The 13,830-nt window shown below is 46.2% G+C and overlaps 1 protein-coding gene across 3 annotated transcripts; it reads right to left on the bottom strand.

Moving 5' to 3' along the window:
• Nucleotides 1-853: 853 nt before the first annotated feature.
• KIAA1191 (KIAA1191 ortholog) lies at nucleotides 854-13,802 on the bottom strand. 3 transcript variants are annotated; one of them, XM_032789373.2, is made up of 8 exons: nucleotides 13,638-13,802; nucleotides 12,183-12,263; nucleotides 10,146-10,336; nucleotides 8,297-8,423; nucleotides 6,647-6,771; nucleotides 4,390-4,496; nucleotides 3,619-3,767; nucleotides 854-2,806 (listed from the first exon to the last, which is right to left on the bottom strand). In XM_032789373.2, exons 2-8 carry the CDS (start codon nucleotides 12,208-12,210, stop codon nucleotides 2,598-2,600), a joined length of 936 nt encoding a protein of 311 aa, XP_032645264.1. In that variant the 5' UTR covers nucleotides 12,211-12,263; nucleotides 13,638-13,802; the 3' UTR covers nucleotides 854-2,597. The 3 variants fall into 3 exon arrangements, with proteins under 3 accessions (XP_032645264.1, XP_032645266.1, XP_032645267.1); XM_032789375.2 differs by having other exon boundaries at nucleotides 10,146-10,405; XM_032789376.2 differs by having other exon boundaries at nucleotides 10,146-10,400; nucleotides 13,638-13,799.
• Between the last annotated feature and the right edge of the window lie 28 nt (nucleotides 13,803-13,830).

Here is a 13,830-nt window from a genome sequence, read left to right on the forward strand (position 1 = left end):
TTGGGAACAGAGTTCACATCAACAGGGTGAAAGAGCTATAGCAAAGACCCTGCTGAAAAAAGGGTTTGATTTCTTCAAGTTCTAATTGTTCAATTAGACTTTGAAGAGGTACAATGAAGTTTACAATTGTACTATTCAGTTCAAAGTGAGTTCCACTCAGGAATGTTGTATAGGCACACAGCTAACTGCATACTGAGCAATGCAGGGGAGAGACACCCTTGTGTACCCTGTTAGCTGTGGAGGGCAGGGTACTGCAGTGGCATCAAGCCACGTGTCAGTGTTTCCTTTCCTTTTAAAGCTAAATAAAAAAAAAAATCAGTCAAAGCTAAAATCAGAGAGGCAAGGTTAGATGTGTACTGCAGTGCTGCCACACACACTGTTTTGGAGCCTTAGACAGCCATCTAGCAGATTCCCCAGGAGGTTGGCTACATACTTACTGAACCTGTGAGGGCCACACTATTCCCCAGGCATGGGAAAAGCTGCCATTTACCAACCTGGGAGCTGTAGCTTAAGAAAGTGAGGAAGTCCCCCAACAATGACTTTCCATGGGCTCTAGTTTCATGAGCACTTCTATTTGTTAAGTTCTGTAATAACAGCATCCCCTCCCTTAGGGCCTAGACGAAACATCATTATCTTCCTTTCAAGAAGGGATAGTACGAAGCAATGACATCATGATGCAAAAATAAATAAATGATGCTGCTGTGACCAGACTTGTGCCTACATGTCACAGATTTGACAGAGAAGAGTTCACTAGTTACTCAGCAAGGAGCAGGGAGCCCTGTGGAGATCATGTTCGCTCCTCTTTCCTTCAGGCACTTCACCAGCTGTGCTGCTGCAAGAACCACCATGGATCTCCATTCACACGGGCTTTTATTTTCTTGTAACAGTTAGGCCCATTTAAAAAAAACCAAAAAATAAAAAAACGAGCACAAACAGCACAAATAAATTAACAGAAGCCAAAGAAGTCTGACTACCACTGATCATACATACTTCCAATCCATAATGACAATTGATTACTAGAGCAGGAGTCCTTGGTGCTATCCACGCAACACACACTACAGGTGTTGCCATTAGTGAAGAAGTTTGAAATGAAGCAGTGCTACAAACCATGCTTCAAAGTAGGGGGACAGGAGCTAAGCCCTGCAGTGCAGTCAGGACATGGAGCTCCAAAGAGAGGCTAAGGAAAGACATTTCAGTTTAAGATGCTTTTAACACAGGCTGCAACAAGATTGGGCCTTACATGCCACCTGACTGCTACAGTGGCCACTACGGAATGGGAAAAGTTCAGTACCTGTCAAGGAATCTAAAGAAATCTGGAGTGACTAGTTTGCCACAGGGCAGGTATGGAGATTTCACACAAACCCTCCATCCACTGCTTAGTGAATTAGAGGCTGTTTAGAAGTTTCTTCCCCACTTCTGTGGAGGAAGAGACGTGAAGGCGCGTGTTAACTGTTTCCCATGAATGTGTAGAAATCTAGGCTAAGAAAAATATTAAGTCTTACTGGAGCACAGGAGGAATGTTTAAGATTAAATTCTCCCTTAGTCCCCTCTCAATGCCTGCAAGCATGAATCTGATGTTGAGAAATAAAGATTTTAGATAAGAGGGACTGTCCATGTTCTTTCTCTAACTGCTACATCCCCTCCACACACACCTCTTACAAGATACAACTAGAACTCAGAGACAAAGTGCCAAATCAACTGTAGTTCCATTTGTGCTCCCCACTGAAAGCAGCGGAATGGTGTTACCATACAAAGATCTGAGACAAGAATGAAGGGTTTAGTTCAAGCCACACTAGCTCTGGTCATTTCCTCCTCTGGACCCACTGGAAAATGAAACCCTTTGACAGCAGAAGTAAAGGTTTCCCACCTGCCACCAAGCACCAGTACAGAACTGCACAGCAGAATTTAACACTAAGGGCTGATCTTTAGAATTGTCACTGTTCATGGACCAGTTACCCTTTAACAAAGAAACCTAAAAAGAAAAAACACGATGTGTAACTACTATAAACTGACATAGCAGAGCAGGGGAGCTACATGATTATCTAAGGGAATCTTGATAGAGAACTTCAAGAGGCTTGGCTGGAGGTTTTTGGTCTCTAGCACAAGGCCACCAGCTGCTGGTGTTGTCTATATCCTAGAGAGAAGCATGCTGTCCTTCTGGCAACTTGACCAGGGCCCTGAGCTGAGGAGAAGTAGAAGCCTAGAACATAGCTGGGCAGGACAGCCCACTCAGCACAGGAAGAGGTCTCCCAATAAGGTGTGGATTTTCAGGTTTTAAAGCAGCACACATCTCCCAGTGGAATCTTGCTGTGCAGATAAATAGGACTGCAGCTGACACAGGACAGTTTATATGGACTTGGTGCTATTACAGAAACTTTCTAAAAAAAGCAGGAGATTCAGGCTGTGCTACAGAAGTAGTGACAGTTGTTTTCCAGATCTTGTTTCTGTCTCATTGGTGCTCTGACATGGAAAAAAGAAAGAAAGAGACTTTCCTAGGTAACTGTGCAGGAAAGTGGGATGGGGAAGCATACCCGAAACCACCTGTTAATCCATTATGAAGACACCAAAAACATCCTTCCTTGGAGGCAATGATATTCCTAGAATCCTGTGGGAGTGAGCACATTCATATCCCGGGGTTTGAGGTTATGGGACCGTGCCGACTGTTTCTTCCCTTCCATAACAGGAATGTCCATCTTGGGTGGTTTGAAGGTAACTGGGTCCTCTGCCATCCTGGTGGCCTGGGCACGGATCAGCTCCATTGGTGATGGCTTCTGGGCACCCTTATAGGACTGGATGGTAAAGGCCCCTGAGGGAAGAAGTTGTTACAGCAGATAAGAAACAGGAAAACAAAAGTCAAATATTGAACAATTCACTCAGGTTTTACAGAACAGTCACATATCAAGGTCCGCAACATAAGGAAGCGGCTCTTAAAACTGAAGGTTAAGGTCTTGCCTTGATGTGTGCAAGGCACACACAGAAGCACCATTTCACATTGTCTTCCCTCCCAGCTCCCCTGCAGGGTAGCTAGTTCCTTACAGTGCATGTTCCTCAAAGATCCATGCAGAAGTGTACCAAAGCCCTGGGAGGGCAACAGACAGTCTCCCCCACAGATAGCGTCATCCTGGTATGGAGGAGGCAGAGATGGTATAATTTCACAACTAGCTGCTGACAGGTGTGGTACCATATATTTGACAGTCTACCTTCCACGCAGCTCTGCAGCCCTTAAGCACATCCCCTGCCATCAGGGAGAGGCTGAAGAAATGTCAGTACTGTCACCAAAGAGACCAGTGGCCACCTGCCACTTGTCTGTGTCCACTGGCACATCCACAAGATGCTCTAGTTTTAGACACTGAGAAAAGGCCTGGGCAACACACGATGCAGTTACAAATAAAGGCTGCAAGGCTGTTACATAACACAGCCGAGTTTGTATGGAAATCTGTTCATGGCCACTGTGCTAGTTTTCACTGACTAGTTAGAGTTTAGGGGTAGTGACAGCATCACTGGTGCACAGTTCATATGGATGACTTGTAACCACTCTCTGAATTAAGCGTTTGCACTGTCATCTCCTGCTACCTATGGCAGCTTTTGAGAAGGGTTCTCCTCCTAGAGGGCACATACCTGGATCATTAGTGGATTTCTGAACAGCTCTGGGTCCAAAAAGGCTCCATTTTTCAGAGGATATTCTGTCTCTGTCCCCACCATCGGAATCCATGGAGACCAAGTCTGAGCCAGTGATAGAACTGGAGGGTCCCTGACTAAACCAACCCCTAGAGGAAAAGAATCATTTTGGAGTATAGTATCAGAGGAGTAGCCGTGTTAGTCTGGAGCTGTAAAAAGCAACAGAGAGTCCTGTGGCACCTTAAAGACTAACAGATGTATTGGAGCATAAGCTTTTGTGGGTGAATACATGTGTCTGAGCTTTCGTAGGTGAATACCCACTTCGTTATGCTCCAATACATCTGTTAGTCTTTAAGGTGGCACAGGACTCTGTTGCATTTTGGAGTATGTAACAACTGGAAGGAGAAACATGAGTTTAGTCTTTAGCACCAGAGGACCACCAGAAGCATCCATTCCCAAAGCAAGCATGAATAGACCTTTTGCTTTAAAGCCATTTCCCTATGGACATGTACGTGTCTGCCCACCCCCAGTAGAAAGAGTTTGCACCCACAAAGAGTTCTAGAAGCTCTCATACTAATCTCGTCCATCTGACCCTTCAGAACTGAATATTTCTACAGAGAATCTAGGCGAAGCTCTGAACTCCACCCCTTCAAAAAGATATTTGAGTTCTCCAGTACTGGGCAGGAAAAGTTATTTGTTGCAACTCTGACTAAGTGGCCTGAAGGAAGCCAGCTCCTGAGAGGCAAGGAACTGCCCTGTGTTGGATTGTACCTGTGTTTCTGTTTGGGAGAAGAGTGGGGGGTGCTGTCTGGAGTGGAGTGAGTGGAAGATGTCTGTCTGTCTTCTTTGGTCATCTCTCCACTTTGCATCTTTAACTTCTGTTAGAAAGGGTAAGAGGAAAACAAAATCAATATAAACCTTTCAACAAGAGGGCTAGGAGTAAAGACTAACCAGTTTTAGGATGAGCATGCCACTTCCCTTTTAACAGATGGACTAGTATACCAGGAGTTACAGCTTAGTGCATTACAAGGTCTGCCTGTAAGAGTGCCTATTAAAGTGTATGCAACGCAGTAAGAGCTCCCCATTTCAGAGTGTCAGTTTAGCTACCAGAGCACTTCTGGAATAAGATCTTGAGTTACCTACTCCAGCCTAAAGGCCACCAGTGGTAACAGTTCAAAATCATACATGCTTTAGAGTCACACTACCCTCTGTCAGTGCATTGTTAGGATCTTGACTGGCATTTACAAGGAAGAGGTAATCTGAATCGGCAGTGAAGCTAGTTTATCCAGAGAACTCTAACATCTGTATCCTTGCAATATTCACTAATAGCACTGTCATGGCTTGGTGCCAGAAGACCCACCAGCCTCACGCATTTAACTCATCTAGTTACTACCTCTAAATAGGTTATTGTTTAATATTTGTAAGCCATGTCAGCAGTAGGATTCTAAATGCTTTCCTGCCTATGCAAACAGCAGACATGTCAGTGACCCAGTGCACACCAACCAGATTATTTCAAGTTCTTCCGGACAGCACAAAGCGATCTTTAACAGCAGTCATGGTTTGAAGAGGGATTCAGGAATTTTCCCCTCAGATTTTATGACAGCTTGGATTTGTCGTAGCAGCAAACGTATCTTTATTTGTAAGCTGAGCAGGTTTTATATGGAAGTGGAAAATGAGATCACAGGGTTTTTGTTTGTTTTGTTTTTTTTTGAAGAGTCACTTTTCAGAGAAAAGCTGCGCTCATATCTATTGCATTCTTGACTTCTGGTGTAATGAAGTTTGAAAGCTCAGTCTAACAGTCAAAGACACTGAAGCCAAGACTACAGGAAAGGAATATATTCAGTGCTTTGTAAGAGAAGTAGAAATGCATTCAGACCAGAATGACTACACAGTTACGTAAGCTTCATCTGCCAAGCTCTGCATCACTGAAGCAGAGAGTAACATTCCAAGTTAGTAACTGTGAAGGAGAACTATCAATCACTACAGACATCTCTAATCCTACATTGGGAAGGGGAGTATCTTCTACTCTACTTGCCCATGATATCTGAAGAAAAATATTACAGGAGAAGTTCAAGATTACTAAAGTGAACTGCTGCAGGAAGGAGTCGAGTAGAAGTCTTAGAGTTCGGCAAATCATGCACTGCTCTTTTGCACATTTCAATATTAACAAGCATCTCAGTAATTTAATAAGCCAATAATCTGTTCCCTTACAAAGTAGAGGCTGCCTAGGGGAACGGAGCCTGCTGGCTTCTTTTCTGGAGGGGACAGGGAAGCAAGTAATAAAGTAGTTAGAACAGCTATATGTTTGCAGAATGAGAGAGGCAGGTAGTGGAGCAGCCCTGAGTTACTGCTCCTTTAAGGGGAATGGGAGCTGGAAGACAGCTGGTCTCTTACATGCCCCTGAGAGCAACAGAAATGGAGGTAGCAGAGGAGTCTGCACAAAGGCAGGAAGCACAAATGAGTTATTTGGGAAAGCAAGAATTGGCAATAGTTGTATTCACACCCTGAAGCTTTATTCATGTATTTTAAGAAGTATTAACATCCTTTTGGACACATGCAGTGCCATGGCAGGATGGCATGTCCAGCCACAGAGATTCACAATTTACAATTTTAAAGGGTAATTTATCTTCAGGATGGATCCCTCACCCCTACTGAAAAGAATTCACAATTGATCGTGATTTGAGCGATACTGTAACAGACAGTCACATCTATTTACATATTAAAGACTCACCTACTAGAATCTGAGAGTTAAATTTTGGGGAAGCCACAGATTGTCCGTAGTCATTGCAAAACTAGTGAAATGCATGACTATGAAACAAAGCCGAAACAGGCTATTTAAATAGAAAAATCTGGCCATTTTGTTACCAATACAGAGTTCTACTGACAGCTACTAACAGTGAGTAAGCCCCAAAACAGTTCCATTAGCCCTTCCCGAACTCTACGGGCTATTTGAGTCCCTCAGAGGAAGAGGTAAAGCAGCACACAAACTACAAGGAAGTCAAAGCAGAATATGAGACAAATGTCTTACATGGAGTGCCTCAGCCACACGGTGGTACTTTGTCTCCTCAGCAGTGAGGCCCTTGTGGGGAGTGTATCCAGCATCTCTCAGCCCTGCCTGCTGTTCAAAGCGCTGAATGCTCTCCTGAGTCTGCTCTAGAACAAATGAGATGAGACAGTCACACAAGCCAGAGGAAAACACTGCTGCCTGCATGCAGTTCTGGGAAACGCAAAGGCAGCACAAGAAACTGAGAAATGAGGTTTCCATTATCCAGAATTTAGCACTGTGATGAGTCAGCACAGAGGTAGAATGCGACAAATAGATGAAAGATACATTTCTAATTCAACAGATCAGAAAGACAACTTAGTCATTGGGGTTCTTAGTAAACAGAACAACTTGGAACTTTGCACTAAGACTGCTCCCAAATCACAGGGTTTGTCACAAGCGCATCTCAGCCAGACAGGTGAAAGCTAGTGTTGCTCCTGAATTAGAATATTTCTAAAATTCCAGGCAGTTAAGATAACCACTTAGAATAATCCCAGTGCATCCAAACTCCATATATACAAGTATTGCTGCCAGTTCTTTACTTCAGACTCAGGTGTTCTGAACAGCTAATGCAGCAGTCTTTCAGAAAAATGTGTCAAATGTTAGTGGTTTTTGAAGGTTTTAATTTTTATTTATAGAACTACTGGTAAAGTCTTAAGTGATGGAAAAAACTGTTTTGAGAACTTGATGGACAAGCATTCTGTAGGAAACCATCATTAAAGCAGTACAGAAGCTACACTTCAACTAGAACTAGGTTCCTCACTGCTGACTTTTTTGTAAGACTTGCTTTTAGCAAGATGCTCAGGTCTGCCAGCTTTCTATAAAAGAGCTTCAAAGACAACTACCGTGTGCTCTTTGTGAACTTCCAGAACGCTCAGCTAAGACAAACCCCACAGGGCTGGAATTACTGCTTGAATATTAAAGTTTGCGCTTTAGATAGCCAAGCAGCAATAAAGTAAGATCCAGTGACAAAGTTACATCCCAGTGGTTAGCAGCTACTCATAAGGAGCAAGCAGATCTTGCTGCACTACAGATCCAATCTCATTCCAAAGCCTCACTCTTAACAGCACAAAGTTCTTTTTAAATTTTCAGGACAGCTACACTGCTGACAATGAATACATGAAGCCAATGAGTTATACTTAGAGTACTCTATTAGCTTGACGGGTCAATCCTTCCCTTCACTGTGGTCCAATTTAAAACCATGCTTACTGGTTAAACAGAAGGAGCTAATAAGCAAACAAGTGACAGCTGGTAGCATCTGCTCTCATGAGCTTTGTAACAAAAATAAGACTATTGTAAAAACCAATTTCTCCACACCTCCATCACCAACCCAGTTCCAACATTAGAAAGAAAGTTTACAGACAGTTTCAGATTTATTCATCCAGCACTTGATTTAGGGCAGTTTCCTGCATTTTTCCATTAGTGCACCTGCAAAGCTTGTGAGGCCCCCCCTCAAGTGCACGAAAATGGTTTTCTCCTACACAAATTCCATAGTTAGGTCTAACAGTTTTGAGGCTGGCTGAAGAATTAGGCCATGAAATCTGGTCACGTGGAGTGCAGCCTTGCACGTACTCAGCACATAGCCCACTCCCATATCTATTAAGTAGCCTATTACAAATACATCAGAGTTCTTACTTGTAATGAGAGAATTCATGATGATATGAGTGGCCTTGGCCTTCACCACTGGGACCTTGTTCACACTTTCAGTGGAAGATGAGGGGGTTATGACAGGTGGATACATGCTAGTCTCCCCCTCCTCAACCTGTGCAGAGGAAGTGAGGTACAGTTTAAGACAAAGGGGAGAAAGTTACCTCTTGAGCATTACACACCTTCTCTGAATTCTCATCACAACAGGGCTTTAACCAACACATAACCCGTTAAGCAACAGAAGTTGACTTTTTTGCTTAAGAGTTAAGACTAATCATAACTGGCACTTCAGTGTTCTTAAGGAAATGGACATTTCAGTGTCCTTCCATGACAGGACGATCCTGTTATCTATTGACAAACAGGCATTCATTCTTACATGGATTTGGAAAGCACTGGGCTCATAGCCAGAAGGTTGTTAGTCTGAATGGTAAAGGTCACTGGGAAGGAAACTAGAACCAACCACATCTCTTTCCACTCAGGGCCCAATCTGACCAAACCATGTGGCAGGTCTTTCTCCATGAAAGAAGATTCTTTGCTAGATGGCACTAAAGCTGCTAGCCAGCATCCTGGTTAGAGAGATCAGACCTGTATAGAAGTCATGGAGCTCAAAGTTTAATGTTATTACTCTAGGCCCTACTCCAATACATTATACTGGTTTTAAGACATCTAAACTTAGTCAAGTAGCTTAAACCCAAAGTTTTGCCATTCTTAACTAGACTCTTGGGATTGTGTCTGCTGGATTCTAATTTGTTACTTTATAAAATGAGCACCTTTTCAACTGACAAACTACTCTTGCAGCTTGAACAGAGGGTAAAACTCTTCTCCGTGCTGGGCACTGGTTCTTTACACCATACTCCAACCTAAGACTTATCCTCACAAGGAAGTTCCATTGGTAGAATAAAAATCAGTTTAAGCAGATACAGTTAAGCCTATTCAAAAGGCTGCATGGACATGTATTTCAGTATAAGTGTGACTTGCTTCAGTTTAATTAAACCTGATCCTAACAGAGCTAGCTAATCAAATAAGCTGCTCTTATACCCAAAGAGCAGCCACATTCCTTCTGCATTGATTTAACTGTATCAGTTTAAATTCACACCTTAACACTCACACAAGTTTCTCATTTAGAAAAGCTCTTGGAAAATATTCTTTTTATGGTCACCAGACACTATGCATTTGCTTAAGTGCACAGAATCACAGAGGACATACTCATACTCTTCAAAGGTTGCAGGTTGCCTTTAAAAAAATGTAAGCAATTGGAGTTATGCCTTTGTTTCTTTCTGGAAAAAGAAAGCCTGAGAAGTTATTTCCCTACCAGCACCCAAAGAAATGGAGGGGTGGGGGGCAGGAATGTCAGCTCTGGCTTTGCTGGAGGTTTCAGAAGATATGTATTAAGTTAAGGGGGAGGTTTGTTGAAGTTGATATTTTAGAGAAAGGTGGTCTGTGTTAGTCCTTAGCATTAAGTCAGTGTTGGCCAAGATTCTGCATAGCACTCTGATTAAAAGTCCCTTCTTCTCAATTGGTTAGCTTTCACCTTTGTGATATTTGTCTACCCCTTCAGTCAGACTCACAAGCTGCACAAGAACTACATTTCTAATATCAATCAGGAAATTGTCCTTGACCAAAACACTCCCAGTTTTGATCCACCTCTGAAGGTCACCTTAAAATAGTATAACCAAACTTCCATAAAAACGGACTTCACTAAAATAAGACAGGAGATCCACATTACTCACTTAAAATAGTAGTCTCTTGCTTAATCCAGAAGAGTTCCTAGTTTTTATCCAATTAGAATCCAGCAGATACCTCCCTGCCACCTCTTCACCCATTCTAGAGTGCATACCTTTGAAAGCTCCTGGTACTTGCGCTCTGGGATGACCGGTTGTTTCCACAGGACATTGGAGCACATATCTGAAGGGGGAGGAGTCATCGGTGCTGTATCCTCCAGGGCATCATCATAACTGAATGCCCGACGATGCATTCCAATAGGCAGGGACATCTTTCCTAGAAGCCCTCCAGAGCCATGCTCAATAGCTAAGAACAAAGATGGCAGCTTTCACAGTGGGATGCATCCTGGACATATCAAACTGGATTATCTCTGTACTGGTTAAGAACACCAATTCTTTAAAATCCATTAAGTTTTCAGAGACACGGTACAGCTCACACCAGTAAAACCCACTCCTGAAATGAGATAGCACTTGCTTCCTTATGGAAGCACCTATGTAGTTTGTCTTAAGCAGCTACCCAAAGGACCAGTAAAGTCTGTGGTCTAGGGACTTTTAATGGGCAGTTACCTTGGGGATATACTCATGTGGCTGCTAAAGAAGATCATCCTTAGTACAAGTTTCACTATTTTGGAAAACAAGTTTCTACATGGAAAAAAAAAATTATTCTTAGAACTTGCTGGAGAAGTGCCTGCACTTGCAAAACCAAGGAGACATAAGCTGCAATACCCCTTTGTAAGAAACACTAGTCAGAATTATGCAGCCTTTGCAAAATTCTTGGAGCTGTTTTGTTTTACTAGCCTCACTCCAACTATCAGCTTGGATGGGACACTTCAATCAAAGTAAGTTAGCCATAACTACTGCTTCACATCTGTCAGTCACAGTTAACAGCAGTACTTCAAGCAACACCACTCTAAGTAGCAATCTGTTAAGCAGTTGTGTATATTGTGGGCTAAAATACAAAGTTCACCAATGACTAAAGAAAATCTATGTGGTAAGACTGCCACTGAACAGGAGCACTGAGCCTGATTTGGGAGAAAAAGCAGCACCGTTTTCTAAACACAGCAGGAGTTGAAAGCTTAAGACTGACAACTTTGTATATGGCTAAACCAGTAATAGTTCTAAAGTGGTCCTACAGTTAGAAGTTTATTTGTGCAATCCAACAGCACTGTTGAAGTTCAGAATTTGAATTTATTTACATATTTTGGAAGGCTGTTCTACCAAAAAAAATTTGCAAGCAGCATGCATTCTTACAAGACCTATTTATGTGATCAGGTAAGTTAGTGTCAAACAATGAAGCAGCTATTTTGAGAACCTCAGGTGAAGAGAAAATGTGCAACACTTTGTCAGGTCTCAAGAAATCCACTCACAAGTTTTCCCTGATTAAACAGCGGGCGGGGGAGGAACATTAACATCAGTCTCTGGATGGCTTTAAGGGATAGGGCCACTAGCAAGGTCTATGGAAAGCACTGAATACAAGTTCTAGCAGCTGTGGGGGGTGAGAAGGAGGCTGCACCAAACCTAGATACCCCAGCATGGAGAGCACACAAGGCACATACAGAGAGGGCATCACTCCTGAACACCTCCCTACTCCATCTTTCATACCCTCTTCTGCATAGCAGGAGTATGACAAATTCTCTAGACTTTGCTAATAATTGTCTAGTCATATTAACAGCAGCCAACTCTGACAAAAGCAGTCATGTGACTGTCTGTTAGTAGTGTCATGGCTGAGGCAATCACTAACTAGAATAGTTAATCAGTGGTTCTCAACCCACAGCTGCGGCCTCAGGGCCACACAGGTAGTATACATTGTGTGGCTGTGGCCCACATAACACAGAGAGCTGCACATGGAGCACACAGTGGTAAACAGGTTGAGAACCACCATTTTAGATCCCAAGGTCTTCAGGACACAGCCTACAAGATGCGTTTGTACAGCACCCTGAGGCACTAATACAATATAAATAATCCACTGGCAGGAACACTGATACAGTGGCACTATTTAAAAGCCGACACACTAGCATCAAATGGACACCAAATACCTTCACCAGCCTACACACCTGATCCAGACCAGAGGGCCTAAATAAAACCATGTCTTCTCACAATTAACGATCACATAGGTGACTGGACTAAAATTTACTGGAAAGAATTAGTTTTACCAGGAATATCTGGTTGTCTTGAAGCCATGACTGTAATCCAGATGTTTTTCTATATGGAAATCCAGAACTGATTCCCGTTACCTGATAAAACAGAGAATGTTTTTTATCTGCAAAAGGCACTAAGACTACAGTAAATGAGCCAAAATAATCTTATGAAACACTAACTCGAAGTACACACGTCAACAATGTATTTGTCGACTACAGGATGACAAAGGATCTTGTCCAGAATATTCCAGTCAGGAAGCAACCACCAAGCCTGAGATGTGTGACCAGCACTGCGCTTACAGCCTGTCTACGCTGCAAGCCAGGATGACTCGCACACAAGGAGAATAAAAAGCCCGGAGAGCCACCTTCCCACAGCCCGTGCCAAGGGAAGCGAAGCGAAGCGGACACAGTGACGGCAGAAAGGCACGTGCCCTGGCCGAGGCTGGAGCTAGCGAAGCTGCCTGCAGACCAGAGCCTCTGCTGGCTACGGCCAGAGCAGCTCGTCCCCCGCGCCCTGCCCGCCTCACGCCGCCGGAGGGAGCGGCAGCGGCAGCGCAGCCCACGCGTGACAGGCTGCATCCCCGCGCGGCCCGCCCCGGCTCTGCGGCTGGCCGGGCGTCTCCGGCACCTGAGGAGAGCGTGGCCGCCCGGGCGGCGGACTCGCGCCCGCGAACCTTCCTCGCAGCGCCCCACCCGCCCCCCCGCCGGGCCTCTGCCGGTACCGGGGCCCCCCCCCCGGGCCTCCTGGCCGGGGTGCTCCTTTGCGTACCGGGGCCTCCCCTTGCCGGTACGGGGCGGGGCCTCCCCCCCGGGCCTCTGCCGGGCCTCCCATCTGCCGGTACCCGGGCGCTCACCGCCTCCTCCCCTCGCCGGTGACCGGGGCCTCGTCCCCGCCCCCCGGCCCCTCCCCGCTAGCGGTACCGCTGGCCGGGGGTTCGACGTCCACCCCGGGCTCTGCGGGGCCTCCCTCTGCGGTACCGGGGCCTCCCTCCCCCTCCCCTCTGCCGGTACCGGGCCTCTCCCGCCCCCCGCCCCCTCCCCTACTGCCGTACCGGGGCGGGCCTCCCGCCCCGGGCTCTGCGGGGTTCCTTCCCCTCTGCCGGTACCGGGCTCCCCCCCCTCCCTTACCGGTTACCGGCGGCCCTCCGCCCCGCCTCCCTCCCCTTCTGCGGTCTGGGGCCGGGGCCTCCCCCCCCCCGGGCCTCTGCGGGGCTCCCCTCTGCCGGTACCGGGGCCTCCCCTCCCTCTGGCGGTACCCGGGGCTCCATTCCCCCTCCCTCTGCCGGTCCGGGGGCGGGGCCTCCCCCCCCCCGGGCCGCTGCCGGGCTCTCCCTCTGCGGGGCCTCCCTCTGCTCGGTACCGGGTGCCTCCCCCGCTCCCTCTGCGGATTCCGGGGCCTCTCCCGCCCCCCGCCCCCTCCCCTCTGCCGGTACCGTGGCCTCCCCCCCAGGACCAGGGCCTCCCCGGTACCTGGGCTCCCTCGTCCGGCGCTAACAGGCCCGCCGGGGCCGCGGCCCGGACAGCAGCAGCAGGAGGCGAAGGCCGCCCGCGGCGGGGCGTGGGGCAGGGCGGCTCGCGGGCTCCATGGCGCGGACCCGCCCCACTCTCTCCCTCGCCCCGCTTAGCGACAGCGATAGGGGGAGGGGCTGGGCAGAGTATATGT

This window comes from Chelonoidis abingdonii, chromosome 7, assembly GCF_003597395.2.
Source record: "Chelonoidis abingdonii isolate Lonesome George chromosome 7, CheloAbing_2.0, whole genome shotgun sequence".
NCBI lineage: Eukaryota > Metazoa > Chordata > Testudines > Testudinidae > Chelonoidis > Chelonoidis abingdonii.

Bases quoted from the DNA above. Each gene is read 5' to 3' on its own strand.
- KIAA1191 (XM_032789373.2), bottom strand. From the start codon at position 12,210: ATGGCTTCAAGACAACCAGATATTCCTG. The intron at 10,337-12,182 runs GTAAAACTAATT...CTTTGTTCTTAG, and splicing joins AAGACAACCAGATATTCCTG to CTATTGAGCATGGCTCTGGA. The intron at 3,768-4,389 runs GTACAATCCAAC...CTTTTCCTCTAG, and splicing joins TCTCCCAAACAGAAACACAG to GGGTTGGTTTAGTCAGGGAC.